Source organism: Eumetopias jubatus, unplaced genomic scaffold (assembly GCF_037043125.1).
Source record: "Eumetopias jubatus isolate StellerSeaLion01/CBP00866 unplaced genomic scaffold, mEumJub1_p1.0 scaffold_75, whole genome shotgun sequence".
Lineage (NCBI taxonomy): Eukaryota > Metazoa > Chordata > Mammalia > Carnivora > Otariidae > Eumetopias > Eumetopias jubatus.
This window is the reverse complement of record NW_028274881.1, coordinates 836,852-863,861: the sequence shown is the minus strand read 5'-3', so window position 1 is coordinate 863,861 and position 27,010 is coordinate 836,852. Positions and strand designations below refer to the sequence as shown.

The following is a 27,010-nucleotide window of genomic DNA, read 5'->3' as shown; positions in this document are numbered from 1 at the left end:
CTCCCTCTCTCACTCCCCCTGCTTGTGTTCCCTCTCTCCCTGTGTCTCTCTCTGTCAAATAAATAAATAAAATCTTTAAAAAAACAAAAACAAAAACAAAAACATTTTCCTACCCTCTAACATAACCCTTCATTCTGTATTTAAAATTATTTATTTGCACTAGTTCCCTTTAGAAAAGTTATGAGACTATACTCTCTGCAACCTCTCTCCATTTTATTGTTCAAATAAAACAAATTCTGTTTTCAAGTTATACTCAAAAGTAAAGTGATTTTGAAATAGGGCATTTCCTATATAAGTACATGAATACTAATCCAAACTCTTATAACTCACACACTATTATCTAGTTTGTAATTATGCATTCTACCTCATCACAATTAAAAACTAAAACTTGTCTCCCAAGAAGTGCACCCAAGGCCTTGATGGATTCAGTTTTTCCAGTCCCAGCGGGCCTGTAAGGGTTTCCTCCGAGACCCATCTTCATGGCTTGAGTGAGAGTGAGGTAGCACTTGTCTGTCAGCGGCGTATAAACCAGCTTGGGAGCATTGCCCTATGCAAGGGAAACAGAAAGTTTGAATATTCATGTTTTATTGAACCTTACAAACATGAAGTTGTGGGACTAGTTAAAAAGCTTAAAAGGCAACAAAAAAGTTAAAGCTGCTAACACAGAAAAATATCCAAAATATTTTCTTACTAGAAGAAACTTTTTAAAGCACAAACTGAAATTAAACTTATTTAATCACAAGCATGTAGTTTATTCCATCGTCAATTAACATATTGGAAGGTTTTCCAAATAGTCTCTCAAGTTCTTGATAGTGGTAAAAAGACGTACTGCGAAGGCAAGGAAATCCAAAACTCTATCATACAATAATAATCACTCTATCTTGTATTTTAAAATTCATGTAAATTAATTCCCTGAATCTTATGATCTTCATAAATCAGGACCACTTTGGAGACTCAAATGTAATTATTTTGAAAACTTCCTTATGAAGTTAATAATATCAACTCATCAAATAATTCTCAAAATGTCTAAGTTATAAGGTAAACAGATTCCAATTCCAGCTGCAGTTATAGAGTTTTTCCTTAACTTAGGTAAACAGATTTGGGTCTCAACACACATTTCTTTTCTGAAAGAGTCAGCAGGTGACTCTCCTGACATACACTTACTAACATAATTGTCTGACATAGTCTGATGACTGACTCATTATCATGGGACAAGGCAGAGAGGATACAGCTGGATTTACTGAAAACAGGTTCCATGAGCTAGGTTATTGGTTTGAAAACTGTCTATCTCACAAACCGAGAGCATTCAGCAAGTGTATTTTGGCGTGGCTGCGACAGCACCAAGTGGTGTGTGTGTGTGTGTGTGCACGCGTGTGTGTGCGTGTGTGTGCGTGTGTGCGCGTGTGTGCATGTGTGCGCGCGCCAGACTCCTTCCGTCAACGTTGCTGGACTCCAGTGTCCCTGGATTAAAGAGACAGCTCCATTTCTATATAAATGCTACTCTAAGAAAAGGCACATTCACAGAATTCAGTACAACACCACCATTATTTTCACTTTTCTGTAAATATTTCTCTGATATAACATCTTCTTAGTTACGATGAAACAAAAAAGACAGTCGCACACAAAAAAATTCTTAAAGGTTATGACCAAAATAAATATAATTCTGTCATCCAACAGCAAATTTCCTTTAAAACAGTTTCAACTGGAAAAATAAAATACTTTGCCACCAGTCATACCTGATACTCGTAAGTATACTGAAGTTCAGAATCCACTATTTGCACATAACATGTATGATCACTTTTCATGTAAAATCTGACTTGTTTTTTCCAGGCCCAGTCTTCAGTTGTATGAACTTGAACTTGGTTTAACTGCTTTACCACATCAATATTATGAATAATATCAAGAATCAGTGCTTTAAGTTTAAGCTCCAGAATGCCAGATTCTGTATGCAAATTAAAATATTTGGAGAAAATGTCAGCCTGTGACTTATGTATTTATTACATATATACACAGATTTTTTAAATGAATTTAAATGGTAATTTTGTGATACATTTGAAAGATACAGTCATACGAGTCACAGAAGTCAAACATATGCCAAATCCACCAGTAAAAAATAAGAATTTTGCATATGAAAATGAAGGCACCAAACTTCAGGGAGAGAGGGTCGGGTTCCTTACGCAAGGGAGCAAGCACACTGCAGCCTACGTCTCCCTCTGAGCCCAAGTATAAAACATGCACAACGTGCCCTCAATGGCTATTCCGGAGTCTGAAAAACACAAAGTGTCAGGCAAATTGGGGAAGATCTGAACGAGAAGTGCCACCAAGCCAATCGTCCCTTTTTCTTTGTCTCTCTGGTGTCCCCAGGCCTGGACCCACTGCAGCCAGAAGCCCGACAGGTGCAGTTGGGGCAAGCTCCAGGAGTAAGGCCAGCAGTTGGGGTGAGCTCAGGGATGGGGGGAGGCCGGCGGTCAGGGTGAGCCTGGGGGTGGGGGAGGCCAGTGGTCCGGGTGAGCTCCGGGATGAAGGCCGGCAGTCGGGGTGAGCTTGGGGACGAGGGAAGGCCGGCAGTCAGAGAGCAGAATGGGAGCCCAAGAAAACCAGAAAACACTGGGTGGAGCATGGAGATGGAGGAGATTGGGAAAATGACTCTAGAAACTGGATTTATGATTCCTGGGCTCACCCTCAGCTGGGCGGATCTCTTCCTCGCCATCAAACCAAAGCCTCCAAGAGCCGGCCATTAGATGGCACACACGTGAGGGCGTGTGAGTAGTGTTGCAAAGACTATTTTGTTTGAATTACTGAAGTGTAGTTGACGTGCAAGATGGTAACTGTTTCAGGAGCACAGCATGGTGCCTGACGATGCTACACACGAGTGAAGGACTTCTAAAAAAGAGCTGGCATCAGAACCACAGCCCAGGGAAGGCTGGCTGGAACGTGGGGCCTGAACCCAACACGATCAACCACTAACAGAAACCGTCAATATTACCCAAAGGATGTAAACAAGACCCAGACACTTGTAACACAATATTCACAATGTCCAGGATACAATCCCACATCATTCCACATGCAAAGAACCAAAACAATACTTCCTTAAGGAAAGAGAGTGAAGGTGAAATAAAGACACTCTCAGATGCAGGACACTTGTAGGAAGGAAATCAGAGCCAGCAACTCCACCTACAAGAAGCGCCGAAGGAAGTTACTCCATCGGCAGGAAAGTGAGAGTGTCAGGATCAAGGAAGGGCAACAGAAACGGTAAGCATCCAGGTAAACACAGCAGGACACTCTTCTCGAGTCTTTAAAATGTTTGATGCTAAAGGCCAACACTGTCACGCAGTCTGAGTTTTCAGGGCACGCAGGGGTGCGGCACAAGACCACAGCTACACAGAAGAGGATAAAGAAACCTGTGTGGGGGAGGTTCCTACATTTGTTTAAAGTAATGAATTACTGATTCTAAATACAATATAAAAGCATGTATATTCTAATTCCTAAACTAAACCTCTGAAATAGGTGATGGGTTGAAAGATACAGTCAAAAACACAAGACATAAATTAAGATAGAATAACAAGAAAAAGTTCAAATAACCCCAAAGCAGGCAGAAAACGGACCAGTTTTCATACCAGTGTTCCGTGGATCCTCAGAACGGGTATCAATGCCAGTATAGTGCTCTAGCTTGGTCACCAGCTGTGTTTCAATCTGATGAAGACTATGATCTTTGAAAGCATTTTCTACATCTTCAGTGAATTTAATCTGCTCTGCCAAACATAGTATCTAATGAATAAAAAGAAAAGTAATTTTTAAAAGGTAAATTTACTTAGAAAATTTCACCAACTTAAAGAAAGATACCTTTTTCCAGATTCCCAGCTGTGTACTGGGTTTCCAACAGAATATTTCACGGGAAAGCTCACCAAGAACTCGCCTCACGCTACTCTCCCACGTGCCTAGTTCCTGGTCCTAGACCCCACCAGGCTCACTGTAACCTAAGAGGCTCTGTATTTTCTTCTCCCGACTCTCCTCTTTATGAACGGCTTCTCTTCAGAAAAAGGATGCAAAGGTATCAGTGCCTTCCAAAATAACCTCAGGCTACTACAGAAGTCTAAACTTTCGAAATTCCAATTTTATCTTACATTAAGTTCTGTCTTCGTCTTTCAGTCTAATACCCATAAACAGAAACTAGCTATAGATCAAGAGAGATATCCTTATATTTACATAAAACATGAAATGCTAACACTGCTTGAAAGGCTTTCTGTAATTGAACCAACCTAGCACTGGTACTGATACAGCCATTATACATTTAACTATACATTATACATTAACTATACATTATACATTATACTAGCCTTTGAAAACTTACATTAAAATAGTTTAGCAGAGTTCTGAGATGGATGCAGAAAACCAATCATTCAAAATGACTAAACCTACTGACCCATTACTATGGAACAGTTTTTTCTGATAGATACTTTTCAGCATCTAGATGAATATCATCAAATGCCTCTACTTATCAGATTAACTCATTTAGTTATCTACATATACATTTTATAACTTCACACAGCAGGCTAAGCTGCTGTCTTGTTCTAACTTAAGACAATGTATTAACATACTATCAAAAATATTATATAAATACCATTATATAAACAGCATTACATACCATTCTTTAAAGGAGGAATGACTCTTTCCAGGGCAAAGTTGTCTCCCCTAATTTGCGGGACAAACTCACCAGTCTCTTTCATCAAATGTATGAGGAAGCCTTTAAGCAGATCCAAATCCGCTTTTTGAGAAGAGACCTTTGCTCTTTAATCTTCATACAAAAATGTTCACTTGCTACCTCCAAACTAATACTCTTATCTGTGGATTCCCTTTCAGGCAATACTACCGAATTTCTGCATTATAAATGCACATTGATAATCTCAATTTTTAACAGTCCACTACACAACTTCTGTGAGAGGCTAAGAGAAATGGTAGTCGAAATACAGTCCTGGCTACTTCTCAGGCCACACTACCATTATGGTATCTGGGCAGTCACTAATATTATTAATAACCTAAAATCCAGCACTCATTAACAGTGCTTTGCAAACATTTTACACTTTAACCTTCAAAACAAGTTGGCACCGTACATATCATCATGCCCTCTGAACTGAGTGCCTACAAGAGTCACTCCGAGAACACGGGCAAAAGCAGGATTAGACCCAAGGCCTGTCCAATCCCTTCCACTCAGCATGCTGTCTCCTTCCCAGATGAGAACGTTCCTTCTCTACATTATTTCAGGTTCTTACAAAAAGCCTCTAGAAAGCTGAACTAGCAGTAATAACTCATACCAGATACTCATGCAGTTATACTATTCAATCCCCGTACTCTTGAGAGAAATTTTTCTTCGCACTAACTGCTAAGACTTTGTTTTGGTTGACAGTGAATTCTTTGTTTTGGTTGACAGTGAACTATTCCTATTTTCAATAGTTCATGTTTTTACGGCGACAGTGAACTACTGACACTTTCTGTAGTCCCCATTCTCAGCCAGGTGCTTGCGAGCCCTGAGGTGGGCTGCAGGCTCGGACCAGCAGCTTCCCTCCCGTGCCTACAGCACCCCGCGCATCTCCTGACACCGCTGTCATTTCCCCAATCAATCGCTATGAAATCCTTCCTTCTGGAAATGTTTTAATACTCTGTCTTTTACTCCAAGTTCATTTGAATCCTACCTGGAAGTTGAAAGGAGTAGAATACATTTCCAGAAGCAACAGAGCAGCTTACCTCTGACTCTGCAATGGCATTATTGTTTGCTGATGATTACCCTTAATTTTCTCTAAGAGCTTAACAAGAACTGTTAAAACATACTTCAGTTTGTCTCGACATACCAGAAGATGCAAATGATAGGAATGAGACAATGGCTAAGAATCTAAAATATTCAAGTTTCCCATCTAACTTCTCAAGCTTTAAAAGAACCAACATAAAACTTGTTCCAATAGCTACTAAACGGTTTAGTCTGGAAAGCACATAACCTTGAGCAGTTGGGTAGATTTTCCTGTGAGAAATCACCGAGTATCTCCAATGCCTACTTTTTACAGTTCCCAAGAACCAAAGCCCCTGATGTTCCTTACCCGTGGTATTAGTCTCAGCCTCAGTGAAACAAATCCTGAACAAGGCAGGATATTTAACACAAGTCTCAGCACTACACTGTACCACACTGGGTAACACCTGGACCACGTCCTGTAAGATCCAGATCCACGGGCGTGCTTCAGGTCCACGACCCACCATGCAGACTAGCTCTCGGCTCCCCTGCCAACATCCCAGTTCGGCACCATGGCCCTATTTCAGACATGCACGAACACCCTGCTAACCTCCCGCCAGCGCCAGCCTCTTGGGTGACTGTACGGGAGATGGAGGCCCAGTGGCATGGATCCCGTGCCTCTGCCTCAGTGATGCACTAACCACCTAACCAGGAAGCTGCTGCATCGCTGACCCCTGTGGCTGGCCTCGAGTGCCTTTGACCCGCAAGCCTCTCAATCACTACCATGCACTTCTTCTGTCACAGTCTACGGGGGAAGGAACAAAGACTCGGAAGTTAAGCAATCTGTCAGAAGTAACTGCTAAAGAAAGAGAGAACAAGATGATGCCAGTTGTCGGGCCCCCCGGCCTCCGTGTCAGGGATCTTCCCATGAAGCCAGGCCTGCCTACCTTCCAGACAAGACATGAGCCCCCTTACCTGTGAAGGGAACAAGGATGGGTCAATTGAACCTTTACAACTTCGTCCAGCAGTAACACATTCTATCAACAACTGCTTCAAAGTCTGCTTCATTTCCAAGGCTAAATCATTTAACCAGGTCTGAAAATAAAATTAAGAATAATATATACAAGGAGCTCCTGAGTGGCTCAATCAGTTAAGCATCCAACTCTTGGTTTTGGCTCAGGCCGTGATCTCATGGTGGTGAGATTCTCTCCCTCTGCCCTTCCCGCCTGCTCATGTGCTCTCTCTCTCTCAAAATAAATGAATAAACCTTTCAAAAAAGTAATAATATACACAAGTCATGAAACAAATATACACTCTATTGACTGACCCTATTCATTTATTTCAAGAGGCAGGATTATAATTTCTTATTGACTCTCACACTCCCAAAATGTGTTCTATGACATAGTAATTTATTAGTAAAGAAGTTAAATAATTCGAGGAAAACAATTTTCTTACTCTTGGGATAATGGTTAAGTGTGAAAACTCATAAATGTATAGTTAGCTGTCACCGTCATCATCTCTACAAATGACAATACGAGCAAACTAACCCCTTCATTTCAACGTTACAAGAAATCAAACTAGAGAGCCGGGCCAATAAAGCAGAGTCGCGGTGACTGGCTCACCTCGGGGCTCATGCTATCCTGTGAGCTCATATTCAGAAAGCTGCAGTGGAAGAAGGGACTGCTTTATTAGGGTGAGCTCTATTATGTGGGGAGCTAAGCTACTTCTTTAAACAGAACTAATTTTGTTTCAGGGTCAAAATAATACATTTTTCATTTGAAGATAGATAAAATAATAAAGTTAACTGGTATTAACAGAACAGTAACTGATAAAAATAGCAATGAATATTTATTAATCATGACTCTAAAAGACTGTATATTCGCAATACAATGTAAGTGCAAAACCTACAATGCAAATAGCTTTTCATCATCATTAAACTCTTAAGTTCTGGACTTCTCCAACTCTGGAGCCCTTTCCAGTATGCAGCAGCCTGAACTTCACTGCAGCTCAGACGCCGCGGGGGCTCCAGCATGAGAATGACTCTGTGCGAGGCCGCGCACACCCGCTCTGCTGATCACGGCCTCAGCCTGCAGACTTCCCGTGCCCTCTGCCAGGAAAGCTGCTGCGGACCTACTGCTCAGACGCACGCTCCTCCTCCCTCTTCGTCCGCTCCCAACAAAACCGCAAGACAGGCAAACAACAACACAGCAACAAAACCCTTCACCAAACACAAACATGGGAGCTCCTAACACACCTGTGCTTCCAATCACCTGACTGATGTCATCAACATCCAATCAAACGTTGAGGCCCACTCAGGAACAGAAATTCTGCTCAACTGTAGAGACAGATATGTGCGTGATCAGGCACAGGCCCCAGCCACTAGCTGGAAGATAATCCTGGTCTGTGAAAATTACAGTTCAATGTGCTGCGACCTCCTGCTGTCTGGTTTCAGCCGTACCCCTGTCGTACGTCTTTGACCATTCACTTCCAAGGCTCCAGGGTCCATTAATCCACAGTTGTGGATGTGCATGCATTCGTTTTAAACTTACTTGTTCACCCAAATCATCTCATATAAAATCATCTTATACAGTCATCACCTCATACAACACATTTTGGGTGGGTGAGAGTCAATAATAAATCATAATTCCACCTCCTGAAGTAAATCATCTTTTTCAAGTACCTAGTGAGTATTTAGGCTCCTAACACTATCTAGTGTACTTCAGCAGACGGTCTTTGCAGCAGACAGTAAGATGGGTATTTTACAGACGACAGAGCTGTGATCCCAAGTCACACAACTAGTACGTCACGCAGCTAGTAAGTCACACAGCTAGTAAGTCGAGGAGTTAAGATTAATATCCAGTCTTTCCGACTCCAAAGATTCTTTTCATAATTACCCAATGCCTTCCAAAGACTAAAAATCTATATTTTCTTCAATATCAAATCATTCTCAACCTAACAAATAATTCTTTTAAGATACAAGATGAGTTTCCTAAAAGGCCTAAGATCACCCTACAAATAGACTAAATTATTTTTGATACAAAGTTCATAGTTTCTTTTTATTTTCATACTTGAAGAATTACTTGCCTCTACATTGTTTGACAGAAGAACTTTATTTTTAAAAGGTACAACTTCTCCCTCTAAAGATTTCATTGCAGTTATATGTTTAGATTCTTCATCGAAGCACACACTGTTAATACCTATAATATAAAAGAACAATTGAAATGTAAAAGGATTAAAGGCCTAATAATTAAACAAGATAGATCATTACCACAGTGTATAATGTGTACCTCATAATATGTTTAATTATTGGAATTATGTTAATTCTCCCATGTAATAGAATAGTTTTTCCTAACCAAAAATTGAAAACAACCAAAACGCCCACCAATAGGTGAATGAATAAACTATCTATATTCAAACAACACAATACTACTCAGCAATAAAAAGAAGTAAAATGTAGGTGCAGGTATCTCAAAAACATGATGATGAGCAAAAAAAGGCCAGACACAAATGAGCGCATAAAAACACGCACTGATGATTCCACTAACATGATATAAGACAAAAGAGAAGAAGGAAGGGGGAGGGCAAACGGGACCTCCCTTCCTCCAGATTTGTATTTTATTTTATGGTAGACAAAAATACTTCAATATACTGATATACACATACACCCAATTTTAATCTTCACAAAAACCCCGTAAGTTGTTATTTCCAATTTAGAGGAGGAAAGTAAACTTCAGAGAGGTGAACGGGGAGCTGGCTAATCCAGGGTAGAGGCCGAGTTGAAAGCAAGCCTGCTGATTCCAAGAGCTCTTGCCACCACCTCCCCCAGCCCAAACCAGAGCTGCGGATGGAGCGCCCGAGGGCCTCACCCCCAGGGCCAGGCAACACCGGTGTAGGGCACCGGGAGCTAAGACAGGAGGGCTCCACAGGCCATATGGCCTCGGTCACCTCCCCCACTGGGCACTGCCGCACCAGAGCCGCCCCCGACCCCAACAGGCATGGCTGCACTCCAACAAAACCGCATGGCAGGAAGCGCAGCACCAAGCCAGGCGGCCTGGGGGCCTGTCGGTGGCTGACACCCGACCATAAGTGAAGATGGTGACGGTGTTTCACCTCATTTGAAAAATATAGCTGTTCTCCAACAAATGAAACATTCTGAGACAACAGTCATCATTATTTTTATAGCAGACGGAGTGCATGGTCCCTGACCCGTTGACAGCAACTCAGCAGGAGGGACATGCACGGCACCATCACCACACTGTTCACCAGGTGACCTCGCCTCGGCCCACAGCCGGCCCCCGACGGCCCTCCCCCGCCCCAGACCTCCCCAGTGGCAACGCCTTCAGAGGGTGTCCACTCGGCAATAAAGGGGTGCGTTCTCCTTCTCTCTGCAGCTAGTGCCTGCCGCCTTCCCATCCTGCTGCTAGCAATGACCGGCACGCTCTGCAGACCACAGCTTAGATGTCCCCTTCGAGATGCCCCAGGAGGACGCGAACTGCTCCTCAGCCGCGGCTGTGGCAACCACAGGAGGTGCCGTGGGTCTGTCCACGCAGCAGGCTGTCCTTCCACTAAACTATAAACTCTTCTTGAGTGGGACACGCATTCCATTCAACAGTCTACCTCGGAGCCTAATACTATGCCTGGCAGATCCTGAAACACAGTAACTACGTGTTGGAGACCTGTTGACTCTTACCAGCAAACAGCTTTTTGAGGTGAGACTGGATCACTGAGGGGCTAGTCGACTGGCCCAGCACCTCCAGCAGGTCATCGTCACCGAGGAAATAAAATCTGGGGAACGCTGAGCGTTTCTCCTGACACAAACACAAACAAGAACAAGAGCCTTAGATTTTCAAATGAGTCATGCAATAAAGGACTTTAAAATTTATTATAGAAGTACTTCTAAAAAACATGCCTCCAGAAACTCATTTAATGATTTCTGACATCTCTGAAGCTGATCAAGTATCGTCAGCAGAGAATTTCTGATTCCCGCGTGAGTAGTTAACGTTGTGACTCTATTGTCTGTCTTGATGTCAGCCATTATCGACCTACAGAAGAAAAAACAGTTATTTTTACCTTTATTTTAGTAGTTTTTGGCTGAAAATACTGAGACATTTATTTTTTGCCTGCTTAGAACAAACTAAAAGTAACACTATTTTAACAGCAACACATCATTATGCTTCTAAGAAATAATGCTAAAAATTAAGAATAGCCCATTACTGTTTTTAAATACTTTATTTCTTCTTCTTTAAGTGAGCTTTACACCCAGCGTGGGGCTTAAGCTCATGACCCCGAGATCTGGAATCCTATGTTATACTGACCAAGCAAGCCATGTGCCCCTCCATTACCATTTTCAACCTACCTTATTGCAAATTCTCCAATTTCATTCATTCACGAAACACCTACTAAGCCCTACCTCGTAGAGATAACGGCCCAGTGACAGAGAAAGATATTAAATATTTTCTAAAAATATTTAAATAAAATTATGACAAATGCTTGAGAAAGTCACTGAGGTGGAGATCTGCACGGCGACTAAAAGAAAACGGTGAGCAGGAAAGGAGCAAAAGCATCTCTGAAGCAAACAGAGCAGTGCAAGGGAGGCTGCAGAAGTGGACACGGAGATTAGGCTTTACCCTCGGAGCAAAGGGAAAGAAAAGCAGCAATGAAACTTCCCTTGTCACAGACTACTCTGGCCGCTGGGCAAGCAGCTTAATGGAGAAGACAAGCACAAGCCGAAGGTCCGGAGAAAGGAGAGACAGAAAAGATATGCTCCAATAGATCAAGTAGGTTAGAATCAACAAACGTGCTAACTTAATGCATTTGGAGGTGTTTGGGGAGGTCAAATATCCATTACGCTTCCGCTCTGAGCAATTAGTTAGGCGGTACCAGTTACTGAGAAAGGAATGGGGAAGATTTGGGCTAAAGGGATGAACTTGTGAATCTAGTTTTGAAGTGCTGAGGATGTTCAGTATATTGGAGCTCAGAGGAGAAAGATGGGCTCGATAAATACCCTGAGAGGCCGCAGGAGGTAGAAGAGAATGAGGGGGTGGCCATGAGTGCCCACAGAGGGCACAGAGAGAGAGAGAGAGAGAAGAACCGGAGGCTGAAACCGGGGGAGTGCCCACACCTACATGCTGAGAGAGGCCTGAGCACCAGGAACTCGAGCGGACCCAGACGACCAGAAAACCAGACGACAATACCCCAGAAGCCGAGGGAAGGAACTCTCCAACAAGAGATGCTCACCTCTGTAAATACTAGTCAGAGATGAAGTAAAACGAGGCATGAAAAATGCCCAGCAAACTACAACAGGAAAGGAATGGGTAACCCTAGGAAATAACAGGTATAGATCAGTACTCTTATCATTACCCTTGTGCTCCAGTACTATTATTGTTAATATCAGGTAGTGTGGTAGGGACAGCAATCAGATCCACGTGGTTCAAGAAGTAAATGGCTGAGGGCGCCTGGGTGGCTCAGTTGGTTAAGCGACTGCCTTCGGCTCAGGTCATGATCTTGGAGTCCCGGGATCGAGTCCCGCATCGGACTCCCTTCTCAGTGGGGAGTCTGCTTCTCCCTCTGACCCTCCCCCATCTTGTGCTCTCTCTCCAATAAATAAAAATTCTTTAAAAAAAAAAAGAAGTAAATGGCTGAATGAGAGCAAACAGCTCCTTGGAGGATCCAACAGAGAAAGAGGTTGAAGACACAGACGGTACTCATAACGTAAAGGTACTTAGCTTGTGTTGAGCACCTCATGATATGAATGAAAAAACTGCCACACATGTCGATGTTTTATGCTGCCATACTTACCGAAAATCCTCATCAACTCTGTTGAAGCGTGTCTGTTCTTTTGGCAACGCTCCACGGCCAAAAATGGGTTCCAGATATACCCACTTCCTCTGAATATGGTTTAAACTCTGTAGGTATTCATCTAATTCTGGAAGTTTTCTTTCCCAAATTGACACTTTATCTTCAAATCCTTTATAATAAGGAGAATCCTTTAAGGATTGAAGAATGCACCTGTTATCTCCAACTTGATTTACTATGTCTTTCCAGTCTTTAATTAGCTTGATAGTTCGACGTTGGCTGTCTTCATAATCAGTCAAAGTAAATACTGCTCCAACTCCCCAAAGATCAAGTTCACGTAAAGCTTCTCTGATTGTAACTTCACCTTGTGCCCGACTATTTAAATCCTAATTAACACAAAATATCCATATTTATTATTTCAACATTAATTACCATAGACATAAATCATAAAACATTTCAAAAGAAGATATATTTTTATTTGGTTTTTCACAATAAAGCAAATAATAATAATAATAATAATAAGTGAATATATTTTACATGCAATCCAAGAGAATTGCTAATTTATCAAAGAGATACCAGATAACTAAGTATCCAGGTTCACATGGTCAAAGTATATATAAAGTTCTGCCATATACTTTTTACTTCTAAAAAAGAAAAAGAATTCAAGAATCTATCACAAAACACAAAAATAGGCTGGCTTCGGGGCGCCTGCGTGGCTCAGTAGGTTACATGACCAACTCCTGATATCGGCTCAGGTCATGACCTCGGGGTTGTGGGATCCAGTGCCAAATTAGGGTCTGTGCTGGGCATGGAGTCTGTCTAAGATTCTCTGTCTTCCTCTCCCTCTGCCCCTCGCTCCCTCCCCCTCTCTGAAAAAAAAAAAAATAGTCTGGCATATTTAAAATTTTGCACACCTCAGGAATTTTATTGTAATTTAATTTTAAGTTCTGATATGCCTAAAGTGGTTAATAACCATCTTCTACACAAGCCATGCTTTATAACCTCACAATTATCTAAATAGGCTCCAAGATTATGAACACACACAAAGGTACATATTTTAAGTATGAAATACGACAATCTGACATCAAGAGTACTTTTCTTTTTGGGGCGCCTGGGTGGCTCAGTCGGTTAAGGAACTGACTCTTGGTTTCAGCTCAGGTCGAGATATCAGGGTCATGAGATCGAGCCCCATGTGGTGTGTCGGGCTCCTCGCTCAGTGGGGTGTCTGCTTGAGATTCTCTCCCTCTGCCTCTGCCCCTCCCCCCGTGTGTGCACACGCTCTCTCTCAAATAAATAAATAAATAAATAAATAAATAAATAAATAAAATCTTTAGAAGAGAGCAAATTCTTTCATTTTTACACTGAATGGGCAGAATGCAACACAGAAAGTCAAATGTTAAAACTGAGAGCTGTGCAAGTTTTACTTTTACCTGAGACCTTTTCTAAACCTGATTAGCAAATTGGTTCTTGGTTTAGCTCTCTGGATTTTGGCTTCTCTTCGCTTTTATTTACAATATATCCCATGATTTTAAATATATTTTATGTAAAATGATTTGTATTTGTTTGCTTTTTTTTTAATTAAAGCTGACTCCCTTCTTAAACCAAGACATTTCTTCATTTCATATTTTTTCTCTCTCTTAAGGAAGGGGTTTATAATGCTTCTATACCCCCACACACATATTCAGGTGCATTACTAAAGAATAATGGAATAGGGGAATAGTCACTATACTAAGAGAAAAAAAATTCAACTTGTTGTTTTATTTAAATAAAATACAAAGCAAAACCATATGTTAACAAAGGTCATATCTATGAGATATTTATAAAAGTGAATCCTACTTTAAGGTCTGAAGCTTTGGCAACAACCGTATCAGCTACTCTGAGGAGATCACCAAACAGTAACTTCTCCAGGCTGGTCCCCCGAGGAAGACCAAGTAGACGAAAAAGGTCAAGCCAGTGATATGGAGATAGATCCTCTCCTCTCACATATTTCAAAATAGGTATCACAGTCTGTTAAAAAAACATATGTACACACATATATATTATCAAAATGCAAATTATTTCCTTTTATGATTAGCTATAAAAATTTTAATTACTGCTATCTTATTTAATAATCTAGAAATCAAATTCTCAAACAGAATTGCACAAAATTTTTTATTAAACATTGCTGTGGATACATGCAAGTATCCCTTTGTAGCATGATGTATTTTAAAACATGACCTAAAATATTTCTATTTTATTATTTAGGATACGACCTATATCCTAAATATGCTAAATGACCCATATCCTAAATTGCAGTAGGAGGTATTCCAATTTATGGAAAGCATAAATTTCTTAGTTAAAGCTTTTCCAAAAGCTTAGGAGAAATATCAGTAACTTCTATGGTTTATTCTATCCTTCCTATTTTCTTCATGTGATGGAATCACTAAAACCAGAAACTGGAATCCCAGCTCCCTCAGGTGCACAACGACCCCAAGGTGACTCTGGCACAGCAGGAGCACCAGGTCTTACTTTGTATCTGTCGACTTCTGACTGCAACTTCACTGTCATGGCCGAATGTCCCTCCACTTTCCGTAACCTGTCGTGCCAAGTCATCAAGAACTCCTCCAACAGATACGTCTTAGTCCTGGAAAACATCAGGACACCTTAAAATGCACATCCCCCAACACACCACCAAGTTATAAGAATCTAAACAGCGCTTATGAGCCACACTGAAACGTGATCCAGTCTTCGCTGGCCATTTCCTGAAGCCCCTGCTGGAACTCTTCATAAAGCGCCCAAATCTGCGCAGAGCTCTCAATGTCCTTGGAGATGCTACACGCCAAGGAGAAGCTGGGCTCTTCTAGTCCAAAATGACGGCAATCATCACTATAGAAAGAAAGAGTGAAATATCATTAGATTCTTAAAAAACTGTTACATCTCACTATTACTGAACTGCGTTCCCTGTGTGTGCATGCATGTGCGCACACCTGCATATCTGACAGTGAGCCAGACAGTGGGGGACTGCGTGAGAATTTTACTGTAACTTTTAAGTATAACCTCTTTTAAATTCATAAATGTGCGTTTTTCTAAAGGAGTCAAAGTGGAGCTGGTAACACATATTATGTACATCATATACATCATAAAAATAGAAATATTCAGAATTATTTATATTCACGGATTAACTGAGAAGAGATTAATATTAATATCCAAGAGTTAAATTCTGGAATATAAGATACCCTTTTAGATAAAAGGTATAATGCCATTTAGTAAGTGTGGTACTGAATCCTCCACTCCCCCATGAAGACAACTATCTTATGGATGCATTTGCGTAAAAAGAGACCAAACCTAAAACCACATTTAAACTTAATACCTTGTGGGTGCCTGGGTGGCTCAGTCGGTTAAGTGTCTGCCTTCAGCTCAGGTCATGATCCCAGGATCGTGGGATCGAGTCCCGAGTCGGGCTCCCTGCTCAGGGGGGAGTCTGCTTCTCCCCCTCCATCCACCCCCTCAACCCCCACTGCTCCTGTATGCGCTCTCTCTCTCAAATAAATAAAATCTTTAAAATAAAATAAATTTAATACCTTGTATTATTGTAACACAAAACAATTTTTTCTTGAAATTGTCTTATTATTTTGCTAGGTTCATTTTTTTTTCTCAGAGTCTCTGAAAGCAATTTGCCATTAATTTTACATATCCCATCTTTAAATACAACGAAATCACAGAAAGCAAGTAAGTATTCCAACTCCCTAATTTAACTTTTAAGTCAATTTAGTTTTCTGTTCTACTTCTAGGCCTAAATGGAAATTTGCTTTTTTTTTCATCTCCTGACAGAGCCCAGCCACGACTCCTAAGAAAGCAACAGCATGAGCCCTTCTTAGTTCTGTCTTTAAAACTACAGAATTTTATAAAGAAAAACATTAAGATAAACAAATGTAAGAATGTTACTGGCTTAACATATACAAATATAAACCAAAATGACTACTATCAATTTTAAAGAGAAAACATACACCAGCTTTTTCCTTATGACTTCAAGATCATCAAACTCAATTTTTTTTCTCTTTTATTGATTTGGCACTTGTATCAAGAGCATTTTGCTGGCCAGTTTCAATAATATCATCACCAGGCTTTAGTTGGTCCCAACGAGCTTTAAATTTTTCCAGTTCTTGATAATAGATCTGAAGACGTGACTTCACGTTTCCTTTCATTACTTCAATCTATAAGAGTCAAGAGTTTATATAATTCAATTCATTGTAAAATCTCACTTTCCTTTCATATTTTATTTCTAACATTTTCTATTTAGAGGTGAATAAACACCAATACCAATTTTTCAAAATATTGTTTTCAATTATTGATTTCAAGTACAATAAAATTTTGATTTCAAAATGAGACCATAAATATTCAGCAATAGGAGATATACTGCAAGCATCATCATTAAAAAATCATTCATGTTATTAGCAGCTTCCACCACAACTCTCAACAAAGTTGATGCGATAAAAGATTTGACCAATGACTAGAGCTGTCCCACACGAGCATACAGCTGCTTAATTAAGGGGGCGTGTCCCGGTCACCCACCCCAAACAGTAAGTTCAGTCAATGGGACGTAGTATAAGAGCTGTGTATAGCTACCAGGTTGTCCCTTAAAAGACGCCATATGTAGTAGGCAAACAAATTCGCCCATAAGAAAAACTGAAAATAATACGACATACATTCTTTGTATGGCAGGAAGCAAATCAACTATGTGAAATGTTTTACTACATGGAAGTGCTGAGGAGGCCAATTTCATCAGCAATATAAAATTCTTATCTACCTGAACTGCAACGGAATAAAGATAAGCAAGAGATCTTAAGTGAGAAAAAAATCAAGTTTCCATTTTAAGAAAATGACTAACAGGTTCTTACCTGATCTTTAATCATAAGTTGGTGACTTTCCATCATCAACTCAAATTTATCCCACTTAGCTTTCAGATTGCTAATTGTTTCCAAACCTCCACCTGCCACAGTTCGTAAAAGTCTGTTTTTATCTTCAGCTTCTTGGAATAAGGGCAAAATCTAAAGGTTGAAGAAATAACACGTAAAAAACCAATTTTATCAAATTTCTTAAGGTTCATTTATTCTTATTTGTTCCATGACTAGCTTTTTTAAAATCAAGATTTCTGCTTTGAAATGGTTTGTTAAATTCCTGGATATGAAGCTCCTAATACTAACTTATTATTATACGCAAACCCAGCTAAGGCCGTCTAACATGAGGGTAAAAAAGGATCATAAAGGTGCTCTACCGACACCGTGAATCAATAAGGACAATGCTACGGTGCTATTCAAGGCAGAGTTCTCACTATAGCAGTTCTACTCATAAGAAAATACTAAAAGGGCTTCTAAAAGAACTAAGATTAGGGATTATCTAAAAGCAGAAATAAACTACATTATTCTACTCAACAGAGAGGAAAAGTCATGAAGATCCTTAAGAAAAAGACAACTGAAAACATGGAATCGAGCCATTCTGCACTAGGACACTCGGTAGAAGAGAAAGAAGAAAGTAAGGCTCTAATTTCCCACATGTGAACAGGACTTAGATGAGCCTGAAAAGACAGGATGACAGTCTCCTAGTCAGCCTGCCCCCACTCCTCCTCCAACCAATCCGCACGGCAACAGAGAGACATAAAACACAATTCTGTAACATCCTGCTGCTTAGAGCCCAGCAAAGACTGCCCAGCATCAACAGGATCAACCCTGAAGTCCTGACGTGGCTCATGTGCCAGAGATCTTGTCTAGCTCTTCCTGCCTCATGTGGTGCCCTAGCATGTGACATCCACGTCTTTTCTCCTCGTTTCTGTGTCTTCCCTCCCACTTCACTCTCAGTTCTCCTCTGTACTTCCTCTTACACTTCAACTCTAAATTTTGGGATGTTCTACCCTGCTCCCACAGCCTCCTTTGTCTGCTATCAACCCATGGTCTAGTCCATCCCATGGCTTCACACTTCATGCATATAAAGATGGCGTTCAAGTTTTCATCTCTAGTCTTTATTCTACGTTCCCTATTCCTCATTCAACTTCCATCTCATATCTCAATCCCCACCATCTCCAAAATCCCAACATCTTCCTCTTCCAGTCATTCCCATTCATAGTAAATGATACCAGTAGCTTCCCAGCTGCTCAAGCCAAACTTCTAGGAAACACACTCATTCCTCTTTCTCTAACGCCCCTCTGTGTTACACCGTGAAAGTATATTATTTCACTTACCTCTGAACTATCTTTATAATTTCAAGTCTATCACACAGGAGGGACACATAAAAGTTTCCTGACTTGAATTATTTCTCTTCCTTCTTCTAAACAGTTAAAATCATCCATAATATAACCACTCTATATGTGTGTGTGTATGTGTACTGTGTGTGGGGGGAGGGGGTGTGTAGTCCTAAATTCAGCTCTAACCTCACACTTCAGCATCCTAAAGTTACAACCCTGGAAGTAACAGCATGAATTATTTAAGTAAAGTCTTACTCTAACACGGTACATCATAAAACAGACTGTAAGTACTCCTGAAGACAGTAATAAATAGGACTGTTACTGTCTCACTGCACCAACGTAACACCAAGAGTCCAATCATGAGCTGACCAACTGGACCAGATAATACATACTCTCTTACAATACTGAAATCATATGATATTTCTCTTTTTTTTAAAGATTTTATTTATTTATTTGAGAGAGAGAGAATGAGAGATAGAGAGCACGAGAGGGAAGAGGGTCAGAGGGAGAAGCAGACTCCCCGCTGAGCAGGGAGCCCGATGTGGGGCTCGAGCCCGGGACTCCAGGATCATGACCTGAGCAGAAGGCAGTCGCTTAACCAACTGAGCCACCCAGGTGCCCTGATATTTCTAAATAGTCACATAATATTACCTAACTGAAACATCTCAACAATGAATCATGGAACACTACATCAAAAACTAATGATGTAATGTATGGTGACTAACATAACATAATAAAATAAAATTTAAAAAAAGAAACATCTTCAGTACAGTACAAATAAATTGATAACTTTACTTTGCAATCCTCACCTCTGGTTTCCGTTCTTGTAGCTTACTATATTGTAAATTTGCATCGCCTATCTCCTCCACAGACTGGAGAATAACTGTTAAAACTTCCATAGCCTCAGTAACAAATGTATCAATTTCATGTAGGTGAGCTGAATTAAGTGATATTGAAACAGAGTGTTATTATCACCAAAAAGATTCCATTGCATCATTTTAAAAATAAGGAGTGTTAGAAGTCATCACTACATAGCATACATTAAATCTTAAATTTTTATTTGCTCATACAACGAAATTTTAAAATACAGAATAAGCAAAGAAATTTCTCGTCATGGAAGTTTAGCTGTTTCACATTATGCCTCAAAATTTTGAGGAAGTTAAAATGTACTCATTATTAGTAAATTTTGCTCAAAATTGGTAACTTTTCCAGTCTTTTAGATAATATGTTAACACATCTCAGTTTGATGGAAAAAGAAACAATGTGGAATTTTGGAAAACAGTAGTAATTTGAAAGAAGGAATACGTTCTAGCAGAATTACCTACCTTTCTCAGTAACATATACAACAAACTGATACTTGCTCATATGGTAAATAGTAAAAATGCCTTCCATTTTTAGACCTCTTAAGAGTTGGATATGGACTTTCCTACTTTACTAAAATTATCATTTTAAGAACACTTCATTTCATAATACTTTCTAGGTTGGTTGATTTTAATCATCACTGGGATTTACATTTCTAATTATCAAAGTGTATGCCTTTATGTATAAAATTAAATTAAAATAAAAATTAAAGAGTATCTTTACCCTGGATGGACTTCTTCAAAGAAAGAACAAGCGTATCAAATAGCTTCTGGATGAGATCATCAATCACAGTCTTCACAGGGTTACAATTAATATTTAAACAATCTACCTTGACCGCACTGAAAAAGGCCAATGGACATACTTTGACATGAAAAAGACTTATTAGAGGAAAAGAGTCTTGTAACGATTTTAGCACACATTTCAAAATGTAAATCAGAAAGTATTACTGTGATCTTTAAGAACATTTAGACTTCATTTAGTAAAAATGCTTTCCACGTACTATTACGAAGTTTTCATTAAACAATGATTTTGTTATAATACTACAGTTTTTTAGAGTCTCACATGAATATATTTAAATATTTACAAGCCCTTTACTTGTCACAGTGTGCAATGTACTTATCTGAATATAACATGAATTCACTATTCTGCAGTCATATACAAACAATAATGATAAGGGAAAGAAAACAAAGACAGGGGAATATAGATTATTAAGGCACTAAGATAATAAAACAGTAAGATATCACTTTATACCGATCAAATTAACAAAAATGTAATGAATTGTTAATTCATATCTTCAATTGTGTGGGGAAACAGAACTCTCAGAACCGCTGGTCAGAGTATAAAACCATGAACTTTTGTGAGAAGCAATTTAGCCATATATCAAGTAATTTTAAAATAGGCATATTCTTTGTCTTATTAACTTCACCTTTAGAATTTATCCTAAGGAAATTTCCAGAGCATATTCCAAGATTTATATACAAGTATCTTCTTCAGAGCATCAATTATAATAGTGAAAAATTAGAAACAAGTTAAATACAAAAATGGCTAAATAAATTATTATATATCCATACAATTAAAAATCAAGTTTTTTGAGGACTAGGTAATAACAAGACAAAATACTAAAGATTAAATAACAAGATACAGTAAAACCCAAATTTTTATGTACTAATATATCTAAAACATCAAGTATTCAGAGCAATTTCTATATTTTAAAAAATTTATAAAGCAAATGTACTGTTTTAATGATTGGAAAAAAGGCATTCATTTTTTTAAGAACACTAACTGTTTGCACGGTATCCTTCATGCAAATTGTAATGTTCTAAGTAAAGAGAAGTTGAACCAGACTTGTTCATCTGAGGAAATTTCATATTTATCTTAAACTACGCAAAGTTAAGAGAGGGCTGGAAATTATGTCACAGAGATTACTTAGAAAGCTACTCATTCTTTTTGAAGCACAGAGCCAGGTGACATTTTAGACAGCAAATTACATGAGCTAAATACTCACTTCTATTATAAAAACATAATTTTCCCTTAAAGCTTTATTTATTCTCTGTCACCCACTAACTGCAAAAGTTTAAACTCCAGGTCTTCACCAGCAAAACAGAAGAGCCAATTTGCTTAATACATGAAATTTTATATAATTATTGAAACTGTGACACATAAAATGTCAAGATTTCTAATACCTGATAAGAAGAGATGGTTTTAGTAAACCTGAGAAATTAATTATACCATAGTTTGCTAATGAATTAACATAAAGTGGTCTAAGTGCAGCAGAATTGTACCCATGGACTACAGAATCCTGTGGACAGACTGAATTTACCTTTCACTCAAAAATATTGGTAACATGAAAATGAGGGTCCCTTCAGCCGTAGATAGGATGGCATGGCCCTAGACAGCCTAGCCCAAAACCATATCCTTCCTATTGCATCCAAAATACAACATGAAAATATCACTTTTCTAATCTCATAGCATATTTCTAAGAAGTCCCCATGAATTACTATCTGTGTGTGTGTAAATGCGTATTTGAGCTTACATGAACTCATGTTAATTTATTAGCAAGAAATAGCAAACTGGAAAAAAGGAATGAAGGACAGGCATTCTTTTTGTTTTATTTAGCTTTGGCGGGCAAACTAGGAAAGCTGTCTACACTGAAGAACAGACAAATTGTACTGACAACAGCAGAGGTCTGTGAGCAGGCAAACAGAATGAGCAAGCCTGGATTCAGAGAGTACCCGACAGAGAAGAGAAACCTCAAACACAAACATTACAAACCCATATTAATGGCATAGCATTATCTAAATCATCTCAGCTCAAACTCACAAGTCATTAATCCCTTCTCCATTGCTCATCCCTCATCTTCCCCAAAGATAAGACCTCATAATACCTCAAGGTATTTGACAATATTTCATAGTATTTCCTCCTCCCCATTTTGAGTACCAACAACTTAATTCAGTTAATTATTGCGGTCTTCTGGGTGATGACAGACTAACCTCTCTTCCTCCGTGATCTATTTCTTCCACCATACAACTCATAAGTTCCAGATTAACATCCCTAATGTACAGGTACTGACAACAGTTTTGTCTAGAAATCTTCAATAGCTAACCACTCTAATATGAAGGAAATCCAAATTCCCTATCTTAGAATGGAAAACTCTCCCAAATCTGTTCCCTAATTACCCCTTTTCAGGAACATCCCCTCTAGTTCCTAATAAAACATTTATTCATCAAATTCTCAATTAACCAAATTCTTATTTTCAGCATATAAATCCCTCTCCTGGAAATCTCTGCTTGAACCTTCAATTCTCATTTCTAGCTGTCAAAATTCTAGTTCAAGGGGCGCCTGGGTGGCTCAGTCAGTGAGCGTCTGCCTTCGGCTCAGGTCATGAGCCCAGGGTCCTGGGATTGGGCCCCGCATGGGGCTCCCTGCTCTGCGGGAAGCCTGCTTCTCCCTCTCCCACTCCCCCTGCTGGTGTTCCCTCTCTCACTGTGGCTCTCTCTGTCAAATAAATAAATAAAATCTTAAAAAAAAATAAAAAAATAAAATGGATTGAACAGACTATCCCACCTGGTACTAATAATAACAATTAATAGTAACTAACATGATGGGAGAGCTAACTTCTTGAGCAGCTGGGTAGGACGTGCCCCGCAGAGGGCCTCCTGCACAGTTAAGGGCAACACCCAGATGCAGCACCGTGTTGGGGGACTGCCAGGGCATATACCGAAAGGAAGCAGAGCAACACAAAACCGGAGTCAGATGTGTGAGCCACGTGCCAAGTCTGTGTACAAGCCTCTCCCCCAGTCTACTCTATCCAGCTAGGTCCCAGCCAGCAGAACCTCTAGAGAAAACTTTCTTTAGTCTCAGCAACGTCCAACTCTGATGATACTCAAGTGCCATAGCTGAGCTTTAAAAGAGGTAAGAAGGTGACCGGACTTCGACACCACCAAGGGAGGAGTACCCTTCCCGTCTCGTGGCGGAAACTGCTACGGTACATAAATACGACTCTAACTTCCAATACCTTGGAAGTCGCTCTACTTCTTTCCCTTTTATTTTCAGTGCTTTAAAATTTCTCTCCCAATCATGGACAGTAGAAAGATGCTTTTCCACTAGAGCTTCCATATCAACTTGCCCAATTACGATCCATTCCTATTTAAAGAATGAAAAACATTACTAGTAAAGAAACAGTACTAATGTATTAACATTTAAAAGCTTAGGGTCCAACTATTAACACTGTTAAAAACGGACAAATGTAAGGTATTCATGTAAATTTTAACTTAAGTATGCAAATAAAGCCATTACTGCAGAGCCTAAAGAATGAACAGAGGAAAAAAACTATTTAATATAAAAAAGTACTGTCATCATAAAACTTTTCTTAAGAGATCGCAAAAACCGTTTTTTTAAGATTCTCTTCTCAAATCTGACTCAGTTTGGCAAAGGCAACACTCCAAATCTGAAAGTATCCAGATCCAGTCAATTCTAGAAACCTAAACTATAGAAGAAGCATCACAAAGGCAGTTAAGAAACTGGCTGAATTCTCAGTCATCGATCTCCGGAGCAACACAAACGGTGAATGACCAAGGAATGCAGCTGGGGAGTATCTCTGGAGGGCTGGTAGGATTCACTCAAACAAAAGTCAAAAGTTACATCATCTTAATGACGTTGCCTCACTCCAAGCTTTGCTCCCCAACCAAAGAAAAGGATATATTTTCCTAAGAGGAATTAAAATTGACATGACAGAATCCTGTCCCATTCCATGTTGATGCAACAACTAGTTTCTCAATTTTCAAATAGTCAAAGACAAAAAAAATCTTAGTATAACTTTTTTCTCATCTATGGTATAAATGTAGGTTGTGTAAGAATCCTCAACTCTTGACTCTCTGCCTTGCCATTTTTATATTATGACACACAAGATAAGCTGTAGATTGCACACTTAGTACTAATTCAACCAACCAGATGAAATGTTATAATAACAGAAAACTACATGTTCCATACCTTATGTTGCTGTAAAACAGCTGATAATCTCCTAAATAGATCTTCAGCTTTGCTGAAAATAGTCAAAAATCCACTTGCATTTCTATCAATCATAACAGAAAAAATAGACTCATCGCCGGCCTCACCCACTCCCTTAAACTGATTGGGAATGCCGATGAACCTCTTCATTTCTCTGTAATATTTAGCCCGGATTTCTTCAAAAGGAGGCCTGAACTGTAACCATCCCTGTCTAAAAACAAGTAAATAACTTTAAAGTAGAGGTATCAGAAAACCGCAGACTGTGAATGAACCCAGGCCTCCCCTCTTACTTGTAGGTCAGGTCCACGCTGATCTCCGGCAGGTTCTCACTGAGGGCCTCCAGGCCCATCTGGTACTGATGCTCCAGGGCTTTGTACAGCTGGTGGTTCCAGTGCTGCTTCCATGCACACATGTCACTCGCCTGGAACCCCTGACACGGGTTAGTCACAGCTTTTACTTAAAAAACAGGTAGTAGAAGGCGGTTTCCATTTAAAGTTTATATCACAAAATAAAATTATAAGCAAAAACCAAAACCAAACCCCTCATTCTCAACGTCTTCCAGCACGCAACTCCGTGGCTGCTACGTGTGGCGGAGCAGCTCGCGGATCAGACACGGACGTCTCCAGGCTCCTCGACACTACACTAAAGCTCGGCAAAACTTGAAACATCGAATTAATGCCAAATGGATTTTACATGTGGACTGTATTTTATGATGCTAAAAAAAAATACAGTAACAGAAGCTGGTTTATTTTATGAACTTGGTCCTCTTTCTAAAATTCCCATCAAGTACAGCTCCTCTGCCCTTTCCACTCCCTAAATACTCCATTGCACATTTTTAAGAAAATGATAAATTTAAAATATAAGGATGCTCAGGACAGTTTATACACTCTTTTGCATCCATATAACCATAAATAACTTGATCCTAATACTTTTTGTTTTTTCTTCAAGATCTGAGGAACTGAGAAATGCATGTACTTGTGCGGGACACCAAACTCATACTCAGCTAAGATCCCAGTACCACCGACCATGCAGCAGGCCCTGTGCTAACCACTCTCATATACATCATCTCCTATCAAGATGTGCACAGAACTGAAATTTTACCCAAAAAAAGGGAAAACATACTGAAAGAGCTATTTCAATTATCAGGCTTCTGCCTAAACTCAGCTTTGTGTTCTATGGATGTCACGATCACCTAAAAGCAAACTAAGGAATGATAAAATTTAAGCACCAAGTCAGAGAAAATACAGAGTCTGCACGGAGAAATTTGACATTTCATAAGACACATGGAAACTCCTTTTTTATTTATTGCCAGTTTGTGGTCTTTGCATGTAATTCAGCAGAATTCTAAATTAGGAATTCATTAAAGATTTTTCATCAATTTACAGATTCACATTCTGAAAAGGTGATATTCGAAGTGTAGACACCAAGTAAAGCATACTTCACCTGAGCTTCTACACTGGCTAAGCCAGTTCTCAATGCTTGTAATCCATCTTTCCAACGCTGTTGCTGCCGAAGCAGATCTATATTCATAAGAACTACCACCTGTTAAAAATTAAAGCATAATAGTCTCAAATTATCCCTGGAAAAACAGTAACTTTTCAGTGGAAAAACCTGACAGCACCTTAACCAAGTGATCAAATTAACTCAACCTATAATAAGACACACGAAGACCTGACTGACGCCCCCACAAAGACAAAACAGCAACACCATTGGATTTCTGTCAAAACTGCATCACCCCAATCTGATGAGAAAACATGGAGAGGCAGTCCATAAACAACTACCAATATCCAGGTCATGAAACAAAGGAAAGCCTGAGGAGGAGGGGCCTGCAGAGCGTCCGGGACTCAATGCAAGGTAGGATCCTGAAAAGGACATGGGCGAGGAAGCTGGAAAATTCAAACCCGTCTTCCCCAGTTTTGATAAACGCACTATGGTGATACAAGTTGCTAACAACAGAGGAAGTCGAATGGTAAGTGTGAACTTTATACTATTTCTGCAACTTTAAGTCTGTTAGGTAATTAGACTTCCAAATAAAAAGTATTTAAGATCATATCCCAATTGTCACTTAAATAATACTAGTCATAGCCTATCCAACACTATAAAACATACCTTCTCACAAAACGTAGTGTGCCATTTTCTCAGTTTTCTATTTTCAGTGGCAAGTCGCTGAGCAGCATTTTGGAGTTTTTGGATGTAGCCTTCTAATTCTTTAGGATTATCCCAAGTAATCTGTGACTTTCCCCCACTTCCTGCTTTTGAATTCTAAAGTACAACAAACATCATTTAGCATTTAAATGCATTTCTCTTTTCCTAAAGACTCCACAGACATCTTAAGTCCAGTTATCCCTAACACTGATCTGCAATAAAAAAGCATATAGTAATTTTTCCTTTTTATAAATGGTAAGGCAGTC

The 27,010-nt window shown here is 39.6% G+C and overlaps 1 protein-coding gene across 1 annotated transcript in view; it reads right to left on the bottom strand.

Moving 5' to 3' along the window:
• The window catches only part of LOC148161758 (cytoplasmic dynein 2 heavy chain 1-like), a 103,081-nt gene that overhangs the window by 52,689 nt on the left and 23,382 nt on the right, over window positions 1–27,010 (bottom strand). Inside the window, 21 exon segments of the mRNA XM_088020599.1 lie at window positions 365–547; window positions 1,737–1,942; window positions 3,618–3,768; window positions 6,695–6,814; window positions 8,804–8,916; window positions 10,410–10,527; window positions 10,629–10,761; window positions 12,518–12,900; window positions 14,351–14,521; window positions 15,023–15,137; window positions 15,224–15,379; window positions 16,501–16,547; window positions 16,549–16,707; window positions 17,392–17,541; window positions 19,541–19,668; window positions 20,316–20,431; window positions 23,608–23,735; window positions 24,582–24,810; window positions 24,890–25,029; window positions 26,043–26,141; window positions 26,709–26,861. Of these exon segments, the coding sequence (XP_087876725.1) occupies window positions 365–547; window positions 1,737–1,942; window positions 3,618–3,768; window positions 6,695–6,814; window positions 8,804–8,916; window positions 10,410–10,527; window positions 10,629–10,761; window positions 12,518–12,900; window positions 14,351–14,521; window positions 15,023–15,137; window positions 15,224–15,379; window positions 16,501–16,547; window positions 16,549–16,707; window positions 17,392–17,541; window positions 19,541–19,668; window positions 20,316–20,431; window positions 23,608–23,735; window positions 24,582–24,810; window positions 24,890–25,029; window positions 26,043–26,141; window positions 26,709–26,861 (3,198 nt within the window).